This window comes from Eurosta solidaginis, chromosome 2 (genome assembly GCF_040869045.1).
Source record: "Eurosta solidaginis isolate ZX-2024a chromosome 2, ASM4086904v1, whole genome shotgun sequence".
Classification (NCBI taxonomy): Eukaryota; Metazoa; Arthropoda; class Insecta; order Diptera; family Tephritidae; genus Eurosta; species Eurosta solidaginis.
In genome coordinates this window covers 282752946-282772661 of record NC_090320.1, presented here as the reverse complement: position 1 = coordinate 282772661, position 19716 = coordinate 282752946, and the positions used below count along the sequence as shown (strand labels likewise).

Here is a 19716-nt window from a genome sequence, read left to right as displayed (position 1 = left end):
TGGAGAAAATCGCCTTTCGCAAAATTTGATAGGGTACATACAAATTTTATGATGGTGACAACGGCCACCCATTCGATTTGATTTTGTTTAACAAGATGCAGGAAGGCCTTGGCTCTCGCGCTGATAGCGATTGTGAAAGGGGTAACGACGGCACGTCTGGAAAGTTTGAAATAGCAATTTATTTCATTGTATGACGCTCCGTAGGGCATAGTCATGTATTGAGTGAATATTATTCAGTTGTAGTAACTAATGATGCCATTGATCAAATGCCATTGTTTTGAACGTTATTTTCTGACGAATCTTGCATGTGATTGGCGTTCCCCTTTAGCACTTAAGGTTAATTTGGGATTCAGTGCGCGGCCGACGGGGAGAATATCAACGCCACGCGCCATCACCATCAATAGTGCCAACACCGCGCGTTACCACCATTAATCGCGCGCAACCACGAAACAGGCGGTCACGATAACAACATCGCACGCCAAAACCGCCCGCCACAACCACGGGCGCTAATACCACCAGCAGCGCCAACATCGCGCGCTTCCTCTACCACCGTTCTCAGCGCAATACCGCGTGCTACTCTCAACAATAGCGGCAACAAAACCGCGCGCCACAACCGCACACTACCCTGAGGGCTAATACCAACAACAGCACCAATTACGAACGCAACCACCACCAACTGCGCCAACCACGAGCGCAACAACAACCATATCGGCGGCGCCAACCAAACGCGCAACCACCGCTGGCAGCGCCAACCCCGCGCAATGACAACCACCCACCTACAACAACACCAGCAGGGCCGCCGAATATAGGCCTGCTGCAACACCACCAGCATTAGTAACAACACCAGCAGGGCCGCCGAATATAGGCCTGCTGCAACACCACCAGCCTTAGTAACAACACCAGCCGGGCCGCCGAATATAGGCCTGCTGCACACCACCAGCTTTAGTAACAACACCAGCAGGGCCGCCGAATATAGGCCTGCTGCTGCACCACCAGCTTTAGTAACAACACCAGCAGGGCCGCCAAATATAGGCCTGCTGCAACCGCACCAGCTACAACAACAACGACGTTTGAAACATGGTGAGTTCGTTCCGGATACGGAAAACCGAACTTTTTCTATTTACATTTAGTTTAACGAACTTATATTAGATTTTTGAATTAACCCCATTCAAAATTTATATATTAATACGCTAACAAAATGTCTATACAATCAATTGACAGGCTCTTTCGAATACTTAGCATACGTAAAATCATATAAAAGTTATATGAATCGGTTCGTATTGATCAGCCGCAGTGCATAGGTCTATTTTTGTTAACAAATATTACTCTATTTGTTTATAATTAATAGAACATTTTTTTGTAAATTCGAACAATTCATACAAATATCGTAATTCATTTTCGTGCACAAGCGCGCCATCTTTGGGAACAATTATCTAAGTGTTCTAATGCGAATTTCAAAGACCTAAACCTTTATGCACAAGCGCGCCACCTTTGGGAACAATTATCTAAGTGTTCTAATGTGAATTTCAAATTTTATGTATCCCCGCTAAATTCGAAAACAAAAATGTTTCACCTACATACAAATATGGTTTCCCATTGTTGCCACTTACCTATAATAGCCTCTACCAAAATCCTAAAAAATTGTTCCAAAATAATTTGTACCGTACCAAAAAATCTTAAATAGAATTAATTTTTAATTTGATACCCATATCGTACAAACACATTCTAGAGTCACCCCTGGTCCACCTTTATGGCGATATTTCGAAACGGCATCCACATATAGAACTAAGGCCGACTCCCTTTTAAAATACTCATTAACACCATTCGTTATGTTCTCACCATAGCTCTCAACTGAGTATGTAATGTTCGGTTACACCCGAACTTAACCTTCCTTACTTGTTTTTAATTTAGTTGTTTTCAAAAAAACATGAAATCGCAAATAATGAGTTAACTTTAGTTGAAACTAACTAATTTATTTATCTATATATTAATACGCTAACAAAATTTCCATACAATCAATTGACAGACTGTTTCGCATACTTAGCGTACGTAAAATCAGAGAATTTAAACACAATGACAGAGAATTTGTACACAATGAGAAGGAGTTTTTGCTAGATTCCAAAAGACAGAAGAGACAGAAGCGACAAAACTTTTTATACTCAGCGTGCTTTGTACACAGAGTATATTAACTTTGATTGGATAACGGTTGGTTGTACAAGTATAAAGGAATCGAGATAGATATAGACTTCCATATATCAAAATCATCAATATCGAGAAAAAATTTTATTGAGCCATGTCCGTCCGTCCGTCTGTCTGTTAACACGATAACATAAGTAAATATTGAGATATCTTCACCAAATTTGGTACACGAGCTTATCAGGACCCGGAATAGATTGGTATTGAAAATGAGAGAAATCGGATGATAACCACGCCCACTTTTTATATATATAACATTTTGGAAAACACAAAAACTTGATTACTTAGTAAAAAATACACCTAGAATGTTGAAATTTGACGTGTGGACTGATATTGAGAGTCTTGATAAAAATTAGATTTTTTTAAATGGGCGTGGCACCGCCCCCTTGTGATAAAATCAATTTTACAAATATTATTAATCAAAAATCGTTAAACCTATCTTAACAAAATTCGGCAAAGATGTTGCCTTTACTATAAGAAATGGTTTCAAGAAAAATTAACGTAATCGGTTAAGAACCACGCCCACTTTTATATAAAAGATTTTTAAAGGGTCGTGGACGAATAAAATAAACTATATCTTTGCAAAAAAGGCCTTTAATCAATGGTATTTCATTTCCCAAGTGGATTTATAACAATAAATAGGAAAAACTTAAAATTTTTAAAAATGGGCTTAGCACCGCCCATTTTATGACTGAGCAATTTTCGGGAGCCATAACTCTAAGAAAAACTAACGGATTGTAATAAAATTGGGTACACAAATTTTACCTATAGCAGGAAATATATCTAGAAAAAATGGAAGAGATCGGTTAAAGACCACGCCCACTTTTATATAAAAGATTTTTAAAAGGGTCGTGGACGAAAATAGTAAACTATATCTTAGCGTAAAAGAGCTTTGTATCAATGGAATTTTACTTTCTAAATTTAATTATAACATTAAATTGGAAAACACTAAAATTTTTGAAAACGGGTGCGGCACTGCCCCTTTTATGACTAAGCAATCTTCTATGTTTCTTGAGCCACAATTCGAAGAAAAATTAACATATTCAGCCCAATTCTAAACGAAAATTCCGTGCGATTTTTCTCCCTTCTCCCATTCCTCGTATTCTAAATAAAAATTCCTTGTGAGTTTTTTCACTTCTCCCTTTCCTCCTATTCTGAACAATGTTCGAAAAAGCGGAAACCGGTTATGGGAGAAAAGTAGGTATTATGAATGTGAGGGAGAGGGAGATTTCTCTGCCATTTCATAGGAGTTTTTTCACTTGTTAAATTAAAGGGAATGCATCAAAATAGTTAAAGGAAATTGGTTATTTTAAGAAAGAACACTTATTTGTACAAATTTGTGCTAAAAGATGTATTTATATTCTACCACAATATTCTCACTTCTAATACAACAACAACTACAACCACAATATTCTTTATTTTAAGTTGAAAAGTATATCATAAGCAACGGTAGAGCTCTTGGTATACAAATTTGATGCAGCCATCCAGAAATTGCGCAAGGATTTTTTAATAAGGCTTAAATAGATTTTGGCATATGATGAAGGACGAATTCAACTCAACTTGGCCGCCAGAAAATTGCTTTGCTGAATGAAAGCAGGCAACTCCGGCAGATTTGTGTTATGCGGCCGTCTTCTTCTTATGTTCCGCTGTTGATGTTGCTGTGGCACCAATTCATTACTCATTTCAGTGAATACCACATGAAATGCAATAAATACTGTGCAATGTTTATATTTTATTTCTTACTTTCCAGCAAATTTGCAACAATAATTAAACTTTTCAATTTTTTAAACAAAATAAGAAATGTGCAACGAAATTTCAATTGACAAAACAGCTGACTTCGAAAATTCGAAATTCCTATTCCCCAATTATTGTTCTCCCTAGGAGAACAGAATTGGAGGAATTTTTCCGCGGGAATAAAAAAATCCGCGAGAACAAAATTCCGCGAGAATATTTAGAATTGGTCTGATTGTATCGAAATTGTGTACACATATTTTCCTTATAGCAGAAAATATTTCCAGTAAAAATGGACTGGATCGGTTAAAGATCACGCCCACTTTTATATAAAAGAGTTTTAAAAGGGCCGTAGACTAGAATAATAAGCTATAACTTAGCAAAAAGTAGTTCTGAATCAATGATATTTCACTTATCAAGTTTTACTGTAAGAGGAAATGGGGAGACATTTTTTTTTTAAACTGGCGGTGCCACATGTTATGTAGAAAAGTAATTTATCTGAAATGAAATGTACAATTAAAGTTCACGCTGGGTATATAATGTTCGGCTACACCCGAACTTAGACACCATTAGTTGTTGTTTGTTAATACAGTCAAATCAATTTTTAAATAGAAAAGCATTTCGGGACTGGATGCCTTAATAAAAGTTCTTCGTTTATTCTTTGTTATATGTGTCACCCGCTCAAACAGCTGTTGTATTTTTGGGTATTCTTAATCAAAATATAAAAAAACTACATGAAAACAACATTTACACAAAAGAGAAACCATTTAAGTAAAATTTTGCAAATTTCCATGAATTCGCAGCTATTTATTGTAAAAATTTGATACAAAATCAAACGTTTTTTATAACGCACAGCTGCTGTAACCAAAACACTTAAACGTTAAAGATATAAACGATGTGTAGCCTACAGACAGAGGAGAATCATCTAGCATCAATGGCATTTGCATTACCAACAGACGAAATAACACCAACGCAAACCACACTTTTTGATATAAGTTGGCAAGATGTTCTCATACCACTGGTAACAGAGTTCCTTAGTCTCAAAGATTTATTCAACTTACGTTGCTGTTCACAAACTGCCAAACGTTTTGTAGAATCTGCATTTGAGCTACGCAAAGACATTAATCTTGCTGGGAATAACAGTCATAATGTTGAATTGGCATTCGCTGTACTTGGAAAGTGTTGCCGTCGCGTCGAGAGTCTGCATTTAGCACGTTGCCATTGGTTAACAGATGATTATTTGTTGCCTATTTTAGCTGAAAACACACGGTTACGTGTGGTGAATCTAAATGAATGCGTCAATATAACACCATTAGCACTGCAGCCGATTATTATTGAGTGTAAAGAATTACGTGTTTTAAAGCTGTCCAAATGCCAATGGCTAACAACGGGTGCAGTAGATGCGTTAACCCTGCATCACAGCAATTTAGTAGAATTTGATATATCACATTGCACTGCAATTGGGGAACGATGCCTCATAATATTTTTCCGAAAATTGAACAAACTAAATGTTTTATCACTAGCCAACACACCAAGTGTAACTGATCAAGTGTTAATACAAATTGCCAATTACTGCCGCGGTTTGGAGCATATCAATTTGGTTGGCTGCGCAGCTATTTCGGATTATGGTATACAGTAAGTTAATGATTTGTGTTACTGCAAAAAAATTTATTTCGTTTTTATGCACGAAGAAGTGAAACTTCTTAGGAAAGCCCGATATGTTACAATAGCGCGATTTCAACCAACATTATACACATTTCGTCAGTATGATTCTTCACAACATTATACATTGAGCGGTAGGGTAGATATATGCTGATGATATCACTGCAGATTGTGGTCTATAAAGGATATTTTAATGGTCGAGCCGAGCTAAGTCCACAATTATCTTCTTCCCCCCAAAAAACTTTTCTGATATCTTCTTAATGTGATAAGGGGACTGCCCCACCATTTTGGAGTTTTATCGATGTTAAAAGTCCTATGCAACAAGCACTATTGAGGTGCTTGACCGACCACCTTGGGAACGATTTAATATGAACATTCTAGGCAATCATGCCCTCTACCCCTAGTTCCGTGAGGAAATTGGGTTCGCCAGAGGCTTGCCTGCTAAGTATGTGCATGATACCTTCATATGTGTAATACGCTGGGTATGAACGGTTGACAGTTGGGTTGGGAAGCTGTGATGCTATAATGCTTTGTATTGCGTTTATCAACCCTTTGTTGATGGCGATTTTCCGGATATTTATCTGGTATGTTTTGGAAAAAAGTAACATTAGGATACTAGCTCGACCATCTGAGGAAGAATTTGATATGCCCACATAGAACCTTCTAGGACCTCTGATTCGAAACAAATTAAATGGGGTTTGAACATCCACGTCGATGGCTCTACGCTACCGACTGTCCTACACCCCAAAATCTTGGGTGTGACGTTTGATCAGGATCTACATTTTGGTGAGCACGCAGCCGCAATTGTTCCGAGAATTCAGAGCCGTAACAAAATCCTCAAATCCCTTGCTGGCAGTACCTGGGGAAAAGATAAAGAAACGCTCATGACTACATACAAAGCAATTAGCCAGCCGATTACGTGCTACGCGTCTCCCATATGGTCGCCAAGCCTAAAAATTACCCACTGGAAGAAGCTACAGGCCTGCCAAAATACTGCTCTCAGAATTGTCACGGGCTGTCTTCTTATGTCCCCAGAACACCATCTACATAATGAGGCGAGAATACTCCCCATCAGGGAAAGAAACGAGATGCTGACCAAACAGTTCCTGTTGAATACCCAGAAACCTGGGCATCCCAACAGACATCTGATTGACGAGCCAGCACCGCCTAGGGGCTTAAGGAGTCATCTCCGTAAGCATTTTGAGGAAATACGGCATCTGAGAACACAGCCGTATGAAGCGAAAAAACATAAGCAGGTCCTTGGTGAACTCCACAAACAGGCGTCGGACCTTTATGCCGGGAATTGCCCGGTGAACCCAGTACTCAAAGTAAAGTATCCAAAACTTGCGGAAGAGGAACGCATACTCCCCAGGGAAACGCGTGTCACTCTGACTCAACTTCGTTCTGGATACTGTAACAGGTTAAACTCTTACCTATCCAGAATCAACCCCGACATACAAAATGTATGCCCCGCTTGCAATGTGTCCCCACATGACACCAACCATCTCTTTAATTGTAATGTGGAACCAACGCCTCTAACACCCCTTTCCCTATGGTCCACCCCTGTTGAAACAGCAAGTTTCCTTGGACTCCCGTTAGAGGATATTGATGACAGTTTGTGATCGGTCGCGTCTGTTAGGTGGGGCGAAGCACTGCTACAACAACAACAACAACCTCTGATTCGAGGCAGCAGTAAGCAACAATCATGCGATTGAAGCCGTTAACTCGCCCTTCCAGCCCTTGAGAGCTTGTGTGTCTATTCTCTCTCCCAGGGAGGCGCGCGTCTCTACGGCACAACTTTGATCTGTATACTATAATAGGTTAAATCCTTACTTATCTAGGATCAACCTCGATATAAGCAATTATTGTCCTGCCTGTAATGTGTCTCCACATGACACCAACCATTGTTCTAGTTGCAATGTGTAAGCAACGCCTCTAACACTCGTGTCTCTTTGATGTCAATCTACTACAAGAATAAGAAAACAATAGAGGCATATTTCATCTACCTTACAGCTGCCGTTCGGAGTTCGCATGGAACATGAAACTCCCGTCCCGGCAATTTGTACAGAAAGCTAAACAGGAGCAGGACGCAAATTCGAATAGAAGCTCGGCCCAAGATGAATGTATACTGAATTCGCCTTGGCTTGGCCTAAATATTCGCAAAGGCGAATCTATAAAAGGTGATGATAAAGCGAATTCAACCAAACTCGCCGTACAACAGAATGTCAGATCAAAAACAAGTAAGGAAGGTTAAGTTCGGGTGTAACCGAACATTACATACTCAGTTGAGAGCTATGGTGACAACATAAGGGAAAATAACCATGTAGGAAAATGAACCGAGGGAAACCCTGGAATGTGTTTCAAATGCAAGGCATTAAAGAGTATTTTATGAGGGAGTGGGCCATAGTTCTAAAGGTGGACGCCATTTAGGTATATAGACATAAAGGTGGATCAGGGTTGACTCTAGAATGCGTTTGTACGATATGGGTATCAAATGAAAGGTGTTAATGAGTATTTTAAAAGGGAGTAATCCTTAGTTCCATAGGTGGACGCCGTTGCGAGATATCGCCACAAAGGTGGACCAGGGGTGACCCTAGAATTTGTTTGTACAATATGGGTATCAAAAGAAAGGTGTTAATGAGTATTTTAAAAGGGAGTAATCCTTAGTTCCATAGGTGGACGCCGTTTCAAGATATCGCCATAAAGGTGGACCAGGAGTGACCCTAGAATTTGTTTGTACAATATGGGCATCAAACGAAAGGTGTTAATGAGTATTTTAAAAGGGAGTGGGCCTTAGTTCTATAGGTGGATGCCGTTTCGAATTATCGCCGTAAAGGTGGACGAGGGGTGACTCTAGAATGTGTTTGTACGATATGGGTATCAAACGAAAGGTGTTAATAAGTATTTTAAAAGGGAGTAATCCTTAGTTCCATAGGTGCACGCCGTTTCGAGATAACGCCATAAAGGTGGACCAGGGGTGACCCTAGAATTTGTTTGTACAATATGGGTATCAAAAGAAAGGTGTTAATGAGTATTTTAAAGGGGAGTAATCCTTAGTTCCATAGGTGGACGCCGTTTCGAGATATCGCCATAAAGGTGGAGCAGGGGTGACCCTAGAATTTGTTTCTACAATACGGGTATCAAAAGAAAATTGTTAATGAGTATTTTAAAAGGGAGTAATCCTTAGTTCCATAGGTGGACGCCGTTTCGAGATATCGCCATAAAGGTGCCAGGGTGACTCTAGAATGTGTTTGTACGATATGGGTATCAAACGAAAGGTGTTAATGAGTATTTTAAAAGGGAGTAATCCTTAGTTCCATAGGTGGACGCCGTTTCTAGATATCGCCATAAAGGTGGACCAGGGGTGACCCTAGAATTTGTTTGTACAATATGGGTATCAAAAGAAAGGTGTTAATGAGTATTTTAAAAGGGAGTAATCCTTAGTTCCATAGGTGGACGCCGTTTCGAGATATCGCCATAAAGGTGGACCAGGAGTGACCCTAGAATTTGTTTGTACAATATGGGCATCAAACGAAAGGTGTAAATGAGTATTTTAAAAGGGAGTGGGCCTTAGTTCTATAGGTGGACACCATTTCGAAATATCGCCATAAAGGTGGACCAGGGGGGACTCTCGAATGTGTTTGAACGATATGGGTATCAAATTAAAGGTATTAATGAGGGTTTTAAAAGGGAGTGGTGGTCGCATTTTCGAGATATCGCCATAACGGTGGACCAGGGGTGACCCTAGAATTTGTTTGTACAATATGGGTATCAAAATAAAGGTGTTAATGAGTATTTTAAAAGGGAGTAATCCTTAGTTCCATTGGTGGACGCCGTTTCGAGATATCGCCATAAAGGTGGAGCAGGGGTGACCCTAGAATTTGTTTCTACAATATGGGTATGAAAAGAAAGGTGCTAATGAGTATTTTAAAAGGGAGTAATCCTTAGTTCCATAGGTGGACGCCGTTTCGAGATATCGCCATAAAGGTGGGCCAGGGGTGACTCTAGAATTCGTTTGTGCAATATGGGTATCAAACGAAAGGAGTTAATGAGTATTTTAAAAGGGAGTGGGCCTTAGTTCTATAGGTGGACGCCTTTTCGAGGTATCGCAATAAAGGTGGACCAGGGGTGACTCTAGACTTTGTTTGTACGATATGGGTATCAAATGAAAGGTATTAATGAGTATTTTTAAAAGGAAGTGGGCCTTCGTTCTATAGGTGTTCGCCTTTTCGAGATATCGCCATAAAGGTGGACCAGGGGTGACTTTAGAATATGTTTGTACGATATGGGTATTAAATGAAAGGTGTTAATGAGTATTTTAAAAGGGCGTTGGGGCTTAGTTCTATAGGTGGACGCCTTTTCGAGATATCGCCATAAAGGTGGACCAGGGGTGACTCTAGAATGAGTTTGTACGATATGGGTATCAAATTAAAGGTATTAATGAGAGTTTTAAAAGGGAGTGGTGTGAAGGCGTTTTCCAGAAATCGACCAAAATGTGGACCAGGGTGACCCAGAACATCATCTGTTGGATACCGCTAATTTATTTATATATGTAATACCTGCCAAGATTTTAAGGGTTTTTTATTTCGCCCTGCAGAACTTTTTCATTTTCTTCTACTTAATATGGTAGGTGTCACAGCCATTTTATAAAGTTTTTTTCTAAATTTATATTTCGCGTCAATAAAACAATCCAATTACCTTACCATGTTTCATCCCTTTTTTCGTATTTGGTATAGAATTATGGCATTTTTTTATTTTTCGTAATTTTCGATATCGAAAAAGTGGGCGTGGTCATAGTCGGATTTCGTTCATTTTTCATACCAAGATAAAGTGAGTTCAAGTAAGCACGTGAACTAAGTTCATTAAAGATATGTCGATTTTTGCTCAAGTTATCGTGTTAACGGCCATGCGGAAGGACAGACGGACGACTGTGTATAAAAACTGGGCGTGGCATCAACCGATTTCGCCCATTTTCACAGAAAACAGTTAACGTCATAAAATCTATGCCCCTACCAAATGTCAAAAGGATTGGTTAATTTTTGTTCGACTTATGGCGTTAAAAGTATCCTAGACAAATTAAATGAAAAAGGGCGGAGCCACGCCCATTTTGAAATTTTCTTTTATTTTTGTATTTTGTTGCACCATATCATTACTGGAGTTGAATGTTGACATAATTTACTTATATACTGTAAAGATATTAAATTTTTTGTTAAAATTTTACTTTAAAAAAATTTTTTTTTTTTAAAGTGGGCGTGGTCCTTCTCCGATTTTGCTAATTTTTATGAAGCATACATATAGTAATAGGAGTAACGTTCCTGCCAAATTTCATCATGATATCTTCAACGACTGCCAAATTACATCTTGCAAAACTTTTAAATTACCTTCTTTTAAAAGTGGGCGGTGCCACGCCCATTGTCCAAAATTTTATTAATTTTCTATTCTGCGTCATAAGTTCAACTCATCTACCAAGTTTCGTCGCTTTAGCTGTCTTTTGTAATGAATTATCGCACTTTTTCGGTTTTTCGAAATTTTCGATATCGAAAAAGTGGGCGTGGTTATAGTCCGATATCGTTCGTTTTAAATAGCGATCTGAGATGAGTGCTCAGGAACCTACATACCAAATTTCATCAGGATACCTCAAAATTTACTCAAGTTATCGTGTTAACGGACGGACGGACTTACGGACGGACGGACGGACGGACATGGCTCAATCAAATTTTTTTTCGATCCTGATTATTTTGATATATGGAAGTCTATACCTATCTCGATTCCTTTATATATGTACAACCAACCGTTATCCAATCAAACTTAATATACTCTGTGAGCTCTGCTCAACTGAGTATAAAAAGAAATGAAATTAGATTCGATTAGCTGACATCATGCTGTACCAAAGCGTTGCTTGGAAATAATCAAGAAGCAATAAGCTGATGGGGTACACCACATTGTACTGAATTCGCCTTGATCGTCTCGAAGGAAAATTGCCCGATGCAGCGATGGGCAAAACGGCTCGTATGGGCCTTTTCCTCACACGGGCACGCTTTGCACATTTAAGTGCTTGGCAACGCGGCCTTTAATATACCTACTTTTTCAAAAATAGATGTCGCTGCTTAACCTTTCGCCGTATGAGTTAAATGAAAAACAGCAGCGACATCTGCCTATCACATTTCACGTGTGCGAAAATTTCACGCCATCTGCTTCTCAAGTCTCTCAATGATCCAGAGCACTCCCGGGAGAATTGAGCGTGAGCCGGAGCTGTAAAACTCACTGAAAGACGGCAAATATTTGCATTTCAGTTTTTTTAGTGTTTTCGCAACCTTCTTCCTATAGATGAATGGATTTGCAACTCTTTGTTTCGAGAGTGCGCTGTCAAAATACACATTTTTTATAAAATTTGTCAATGATGCCACTCCAAACAAAAATTAATAGATCTGAATATGGGGATTTTTGATATACATTTCTGCGATTATAGTTTCAATCATTTAATAAAATGATCGTCGTAAAATATTCATTTCTTTAAACTTATTTTACAATAATACGACTAGTCAGAGTCAAATATAAACAAATCTAAGTAAAATTTACATTTTGATTAAATTAATTAGTCAAATATTGTAACACAGTGAAAACCATATATTCTTTTGAAATTTCAGTAAATCGGACCTATGATATAATAGTTAACATCATTTAATGGATAGGGCTTATCCTACATGTCTGACGTTCCAGGTTCTGTGTTCAAAATGGACTGGTTGCGTCGGGACTTCATACAAAACCTGTTTTAGTTATAACTTTTGAATGGAAAATAATATTTACCCTCCGCCTTCGAACTAATAATATTTACACTAAACAAGTATTTTTATCCCTTTTCCCATAATTTTTGAACGCATTTCTACAGTTGTAGGTCAAACTAAAGTTTACTGTCGTGAGGACGCATAAAATGAGAGAGTTTCGTATCAAGTTATCTTTGCTTCTTGCGATGAATATCGTTTGAGACGGAGCGTACGATATTTCCAACATATTTTTTTATTCCCCTAACACCCCAAAACACACAAACGTCTCACCTAGCACTCGCTGGCACTGAAACTGATTTAGGAGCCGAAAATAAGCCCATCCCTGGTCTAGAGGAAACCTCCAACGGGACCGGATCATCAATCAGTGATTTCTAGTGCTTCCTCACTGGCCCTAGTTATGAAGGCTGGTGCACTGCTGAAGTCATGATGTACATATGTCGCTTATGGCTTTTCTGTAGTTTGGCATATGTGGTTGCATACACCTAACGTTCTTTGTCAGCTTAGAAACAGAGTTGCTTCCTTTCCTTGTGCTCGTTTACAACATCTTGTAATTTGGTTGTTTGAAAAGTATACCCTAAGAAGTTTCACTTAAAAAAAGAATTTACAAATAATGCGTCGTATTTTTACCAAATACCCCTAAAACCCCTTGTTCACCAAACATGCGCTGAAATCTTGCTCATTTATGAATTGTTTCTCTTTTTTTGTTTCTACTTACAGTGCAATTGCGACACATTGCACTCAGCTACGTTCACTGCTAATACAACGTTGTCCGCGTGTTACGGAGCGTTCGCTAGCACCGCTACGAAAACGCGCGTACATCGATCGTCAGAGTCAAATAGACATGTACCTAAATGATTTCTATCCCAGTGATTTTCTTATTTATTAATAATTTAATTTTTTTGAATTAATAATTTTTTGAATTAATAATTTTTTTTTTAAGTCACGAGACAATTAAAAGACAGCGGTGTGCATTTTGTTGCTATTTCGTTTATAATTGCAGCGCTCTAATCACAGCTTGCCAACAACTGCAATCACTGATGGTGCATCGTTGTCCGAACGTGACAGAGCGTGTGTTGGCGCCATTACGTGGACGCATCTTTATCGATCGACCGCAGTTGGGCTATCACGTACCAGCATTGCCGGGACTAGTAAATTGTTTATATTTACAAGTTTAAAAAAAAGTTGAAAAATCTTACATTAATTAACTAAGACTAGACAAATATTTGTGTGATTCTCTTTAGTTATTTATTTTAAGCTAGTTTTATTTTTATTTTAGTTTATATATATACAAAATATCGTTGAATATAAATTAATACTATACTTTAAAAATAAAAGAAAATAGTTGTGCTTATTTTTTCACAATAGTTTAGCATTAAACATAAATAAATATTGTTTCTTAATTACATACCTTCTCTTACTTAGTTGAAATGTGAAAATAGTTTTTTAATATTGTTCTTTTATTTTTTTAAATTTAAATAATGCAAATAGTTACGTCAATGCGTGCATTTAAAAATACAATTTAAATTTATGTAGGAAAAACTCGTTTCACTAGCAATACATTGTTAGTAGGGCTGGGATTATCCGCATATTCGAATATTCGGATATCCATACGGATATCCGTTGACACGGATAAAATCCGGACGGCATGGATATTCGGTTAATATTCGTTTGTAAAACTATCCGGGTTTATGAAGATCCAGTTAATAACCGTATTTTTGGATATCCAGTAAAAGCAACAAATTGATGTAACATATATGTTTATTTAACATTAATAACAATAAATTCGTGGGGCATTTAAATCAATTAACATAGTTTTTTCACAATATAAACAAATGGCACTGTTCTTATTTTCACTTGTTTGTAAAATTGTAGCTTTTTAATTTTTGGCGTTAATTTAATAATCTACAAACATATTTTGTGAATAATTTTTCGATGTTTGCTTCGTTCACATCTGATATGCAGATATTTAATTTTTATATTCCAGTATCCGGACATACGGATATCCGGATTTTCCGTTTACATATCCGGATAGCCGAACAGCGGATATCCGGATTTCCCATTTATGAATCCGGATATCCGGATGGCCGGATTTTTGGCTTAGCTATTGAGTTATTCGAATATCCGTTTTATTCGGATAGTTGAAAAATCCGGATGCAGTTTCACAGCCCTAATTGTTATTTCCTTGGCAAAATACACTGCAAAAATTTGGAAGTCGTTGTAAAAATGCGGATTGATTCCAATTCTGCGGAAAGACCTAGACAGATTTGATAAAACACAAAAATCTTTTTGCATTCTATGACCATATTTAATTTACAGTAGTTTTTCTGAAATAAGAATAAAATTATTAATTCGAACGCTAATAGCGGGTTGAAATGTTCTAATGAAAAATTGGCTTAAAAGACCGAGAAGAAATAAAGAGAATAAATAAACGTAATTTGCGCCTTGAAATATGCAAAATGTTTTTTAATCATGACCCTTTGTTTCGAAGAAAGGGGGACTATTGGATTGCTATTCATTAAACTAGCATATCAGCAAATGCTCATTTAATTCACAAAGGCTTCAACCAACAAATTAACAATTTTACAGCAAAGGCAGACAAAAAAAATTTTTTCAAGATGCATACCAAGCAGATATGGGATTTTCAAAGTGGCATAACTCTGTAGTTATTGGCTCTAACAGTTTCAAATACATACTGTAGGCGTATTTTAATATATCATATCCAATTCTGTGAAAAACACAGTTTCGAAAATCCAGTTGGTTATAGCTTTCTTTCAATTTCAAAATCACTCAAGCAAATTATCGTAAATTAAAAAATCTTCCATTCCACACGACGGCTGAGTGAAAGATCACCCTATCTCAGCTGACTGTGCGAAAAAGTCCTATCTCAAAATACGATTGCTGCATGTTTAGAGCAGAATTTGTGAAGTTTACTTTACTGGTCGAATCGACCAGAAAACCGATTCAACGGGTTGTGCAGCGCAACCCTTTCAAGGTTTTGCTAGCGCAAAATATAGCTTCTCCAACCCAATTGTCAACCTCACCTACCAGCGGCGAGTCCTGTTACTTTAACAGCCGAGGCTCTGGGACCCCAAGTTCCTCACGGATCTACGGGGTGGGAGGCGGTATAGCCTTGAAAGTTTCCTGTGGTCATAGAAAATCGTTCCCGAGATGGTCGAGCTGGTGCCTTAACTGTGCTTGTTACCGGAACGTACCGGATCTATATCCGGCAAAGGACCATCAACATCGATAACACTCCCCAAGGCTTTCGGGGAGTGTCTTTATAGCTACAACAACAACAACCAGAAAACCCACTAGAGTAAAGACAACTTTAGACGTACACGAAATAGTACTTGCTTTGCTCATTAATGCACGTTCAATGCATAAAACAATGATCTTCCGTAACATCACTTATACAAGTCAAATTGCTATATGCATAACTATAAACTATTAATTTTAAAATACAAAGAATTTCAAAAAAAAACTCTTAAGCACACATATTAAAGATTTTTATACATACAAAAAAAAACGAATGCGCATGCACAGCTCATTTGTAACAAAAAGTCATATCAGCTTAATTTACTTATTTGATCATTAGAACAGAAAATGAAAACAAATTCTTATCATTGTGCTTGCATTATAAGCGGCGAGGTAACGTTTGTTGTAAGTCCACCATTACTATTAAGTTTCCCTATGGACGTTGATACTTTATTTGATGTATCTTTATTCACAAATCTATCATCAGTTGCTCCATTTTGCCACTGATAATGTAACTGTTTGAGGCGCTTATAAGCGCGCATTGATATATTTAAACTTGGCATAACTTCCATTAAGCCCGGCTCCTGCATAAATGCTAGGCCACATAAACCAAAATATGTATGAAATGGATCTGTTGTAGATTGTGGCCATTTTGAAAAACCACCAACAATGCTATCTTGTGTCTCCATAATATATGCACGATTTGCATCATAATCAATATATTCAAAGGCATCTAATATACGTAGCGCAGCACCAATCCAAAATGAATAGCAGGTATCCACTGTTTTATTTGGACGTCCTTGAAAACCATTTACCTGTGTGAGTGCGTTTTATTTTTAATTATGCTTGAAAAAATTTGAAAAATATATCGTACTCACCTGTCTAAAAATTAGCCAACGTAGTATATTTTCTTTCGTCGTCTCATCTAAGTGTGCCAACTGTCCACTCAAGTCAAGCGCTGCCAAGGCGCAGAATGTTGTACCACCGTGTGCTTCACCTTCTAAATATTGGCTAAATCCGTTATCATAACGCTATATATAGTGTTAATAAAGATTGGTTTATTAACAAATTTGAAATGCATATATCACTGATTACTTACAAGACTTTTCATAATAAACTCGTACATTTTTTCTTTATTAATATCGCCCCAATAGTCTAGCATATGGCAAATAGCTGCAGCGCAAAATACAAAACGCATATCATTTTCACTGCCATCTATACAAGCACTAAAACTGCCATCAGGACGTTGTACTGCAGCAACACCTACTTGTTGAGAAATCCATACTATATGTTATTGCTATTTTTGTTTCGTACTTTGCGTTCTTACCATCAACAATACTTTTTCGATCCAAACGACTTAAATCATCACCAAGCGTCGCTAAAATACCAATGGCAGTATATGTCATGGCCAGATGACCCCATTGAAAATATTTAACATTGGCAAGTAATTGCTCATCATTGGAAAGGATGTTTACACACCGTGTACCCTGAAAAAGAGGCAAATAAACTTAGTGCTTTTTATTCACCGTTGTTGTGATTCTCTGGCCACCCCAAGCTCCTCATGGAACTAGGGGGTGGGTCTGGATGGCCTAGAAGGTTTAATGTGGTCATATTAAACGTTCCCGAGATGGTCGGGATCATACATTAATGGTGCTTAGTTACCGAAACGTACCGAATCTATGTATATCCGGCAAAAAACCATCACCATCGATAAAATTCCCCAAAGCCTTAAAACTTAAACCAGTTATTCGAAAACAAAGCATAGCCCTCAGTAAATGAGGTACATGTTACATGAGACCATTTCTGTTCATAAGTGAGAGTGCAGTCTTGGAGCGAGAGCAAATCGCCACGCTTTCATACCTTATATACGTGAGCAACACAAGTCGTTATACTGCTAATATCAAGATTGTCGCTAGCTGCAACAAGTTAACTTTAGTGAAAAGTGATTTGTGCCTAAAAAGTATGCTTTTAAGATAAAAATTGTGTTTTTTAAATTTCAATAGATAACAAGTTCTGATATATATTTTATCGGTTCTGCGTTTGTTTGTGTTTGAGAAGCAATTTTTGCATGTATTTACTGAAAATAAGCACCGCACCTACTCCAGCGGGTTAGGAGGTTTAGAATATACCCGCGGCAGGCATGCCTGTCGTAAGAGGCACTAAAATACCAAAATAATTCAATTGGTTGTGTAGTGTAATCCTTTCAAGGGGTTGCCAGCGCAATTCATAGCTTCTCCAACCCAATTGTCATCCTCACCCACCAGTGGCGAACCCTGTTTCCTTAGCAGCCGATGGTATGGCGACCCCAAGTTCCATGGAACTAGGGGGTGGGGAGAGTGATACCCCAATGGTTCAATGTTCCACATTTTATCAATCCCGAGATGATCGGGCTTGTACCTTTGGTGCTTGTTACAGGAACTTATCGGAACTATATCCAGCCAAGCACCATCAACATCAGTAACACTCCCCAAAACCTTCGGGAAGTGTCTTTATCCCTACAACAACAACAAAACAACAACCTCACCTACTAGAAGCTTTATCTGCCCCAGCGGGTTAGGGGGTCAGAATATACCCGCGGTAGGTATGCCTGTCGTAAGAGGCAACTAAAATACCAGATTCAAGGGGCTGTGTAGCGGAACCCTTTCTGGTTGCCAGCGCAATATATAGCTTCTCCAAACCCAATTGTCAACCTCACCTATCCGCGGCGAATCCTGTTTCACTAACAGACGAGGCTCTGGCGACGCCAAGCTCCTCATGGAACTTGGGGGTGGGAAGGTTTAATGTGGCAATATAAATCGTTCGCGAGATGGTCGGGCTAGCACCTTAATGGTGCCGTGTTACCGGAGCGTACCGGATCTGTATCCGGCAAAGGACCATCACATCGGCAACACTCCCGAAAGCATTCGGGGAGAAACCTTATCGCTACAACAACAACAGAAGCTTTTTCTACTAATATTAAAATATTATTTTTCTTTGGCAGCACGTAAATCCATGAGTTAACATGCAAACAAAATTAAGTCATCATATTGGATTTAAAACAAACATTTCTACACAGTTAAATATTTACTAAAACATGTACATGATAAAACAATGTTTTAATTACCTGAAACCCACTTGCTTGTGTTTCACCTTCTATTGAAGTCACTAAACCACCATAAATCCATTCGATAATATCCTTTTGTATTTGTGGCGTTAATAGTGGCAAGGAATTGAGTACATCCAGGCCGCATACAGCAAAAAAAGCAATAGTTCCCCTGAAAATTGTAAATATATTTAAATGTTAATACATGTGTGTAGATATGTAAGCTGATATGTATTTGAACTTTACCTTGTTGAGTCATGTGAGGCAAGACGTGCTGGTAACAAATTTAAAAATCGTACAAAAAATTTGGCATGCTTTTGTAGCAAAGCTGGTTCCTGCTTTTCACTTTCAATTGTTAATGTATCGTGGGACATTTTCCCTTCACTTTTTGTTCAATCTAACTACTAATTGGTGCAACTAATTACTGAATTCCTGTTTGACCACTGTTCATTTGAATACAAACAATTCCGTATAAATTTGGTTTGCACCTCTTGTTTTGTATTGTATTAATAACTAATAAGCTATCAGCATAGGTCTTAATTTTTTTTGTTTAATTGCGGTTTACTGATAAAAATCGTATGCTCCGCGGTTTATGGATAGAAGCTACAGCAGCCAAACACTTTTACTACCTGTGATTGCACACAATACACTGTTACATATGCCAACGCTATTCACTAAAAGTTTTTTAATTTAATGGTTTGTTTATTTTGCTCGCTACTTGTTTATTATTTTTTCTCTTGAACTGTTTCGTAGAAAATATATAAAATTAGCAAACAATTTACTTTGCGCAATGACAAGTTCAAATGCATTGTTTACTATATAGTTTGGCAGCTTAATTCGAGGTTATGTTGCGAATAGAGTGGAAGGCACTCGCAGGCCGTGAAAATAGGCACTCGAATGGGGTGGAATGAAGAACGGTAGGAAGACCAGAGTTGCTTTGGATCAATCATTGCATAAATATTAAAGATAAATTTAGAAAAAATAATTAAATACTTGAGTATAAGC

General features: G+C 38.0%; 2 protein-coding genes across 4 annotated transcripts; one reads left to right on the top strand and one right to left on the bottom strand.

Moving 5' to 3' along the window:
• The first annotated feature begins 4656 nt into the window (after positions 1 to 4656).
• jet (jetlag) lies at positions 4657 to 13725 on the top strand. Of its 2 annotated transcripts, XM_067768264.1 has the most exons (3): positions 4657 to 5562; positions 13092 to 13240; positions 13315 to 13515. In XM_067768264.1, the coding sequence occupies exons 1-3, from the start codon at positions 4823 to 4825 to the stop codon at positions 13380 to 13382; spliced, it is 957 nt and encodes a 318-aa protein (XP_067624365.1). In that variant the 5' UTR covers positions 4657 to 4822; the 3' UTR covers positions 13383 to 13515. The 2 variants fall into 2 exon arrangements, with proteins under 2 accessions (XP_067624365.1, XP_067624366.1); XM_067768265.1 differs by lacking the exon at positions 13092 to 13240 and having other exon boundaries at positions 13375 to 13725.
• Positions 13597 to 19518, bottom strand: betaggt-I (geranylgeranyl transferase type-1 subunit beta). Of its 2 annotated transcripts, none has more exons than XM_067768262.1 (6): positions 18958 to 19518; positions 18733 to 18883; positions 16957 to 17116; positions 16729 to 16895; positions 16508 to 16660; positions 13597 to 16444 (listed from the first exon to the last, which is right to left on the bottom strand). In XM_067768262.1, the coding sequence occupies exons 1-6, from the start codon at positions 19083 to 19085 to the stop codon at positions 15995 to 15997; spliced, it is 1209 nt and encodes a 402-aa protein (XP_067624363.1). In that variant the 5' UTR covers positions 19086 to 19518; the 3' UTR covers positions 13597 to 15994. The 2 variants fall into 2 exon arrangements, with proteins under 2 accessions (XP_067624363.1, XP_067624364.1); XM_067768263.1 differs by having other exon boundaries at positions 16729 to 16892; positions 18958 to 19516.
• Positions 19519 to 19716: the final 198 nt, after the last annotated feature.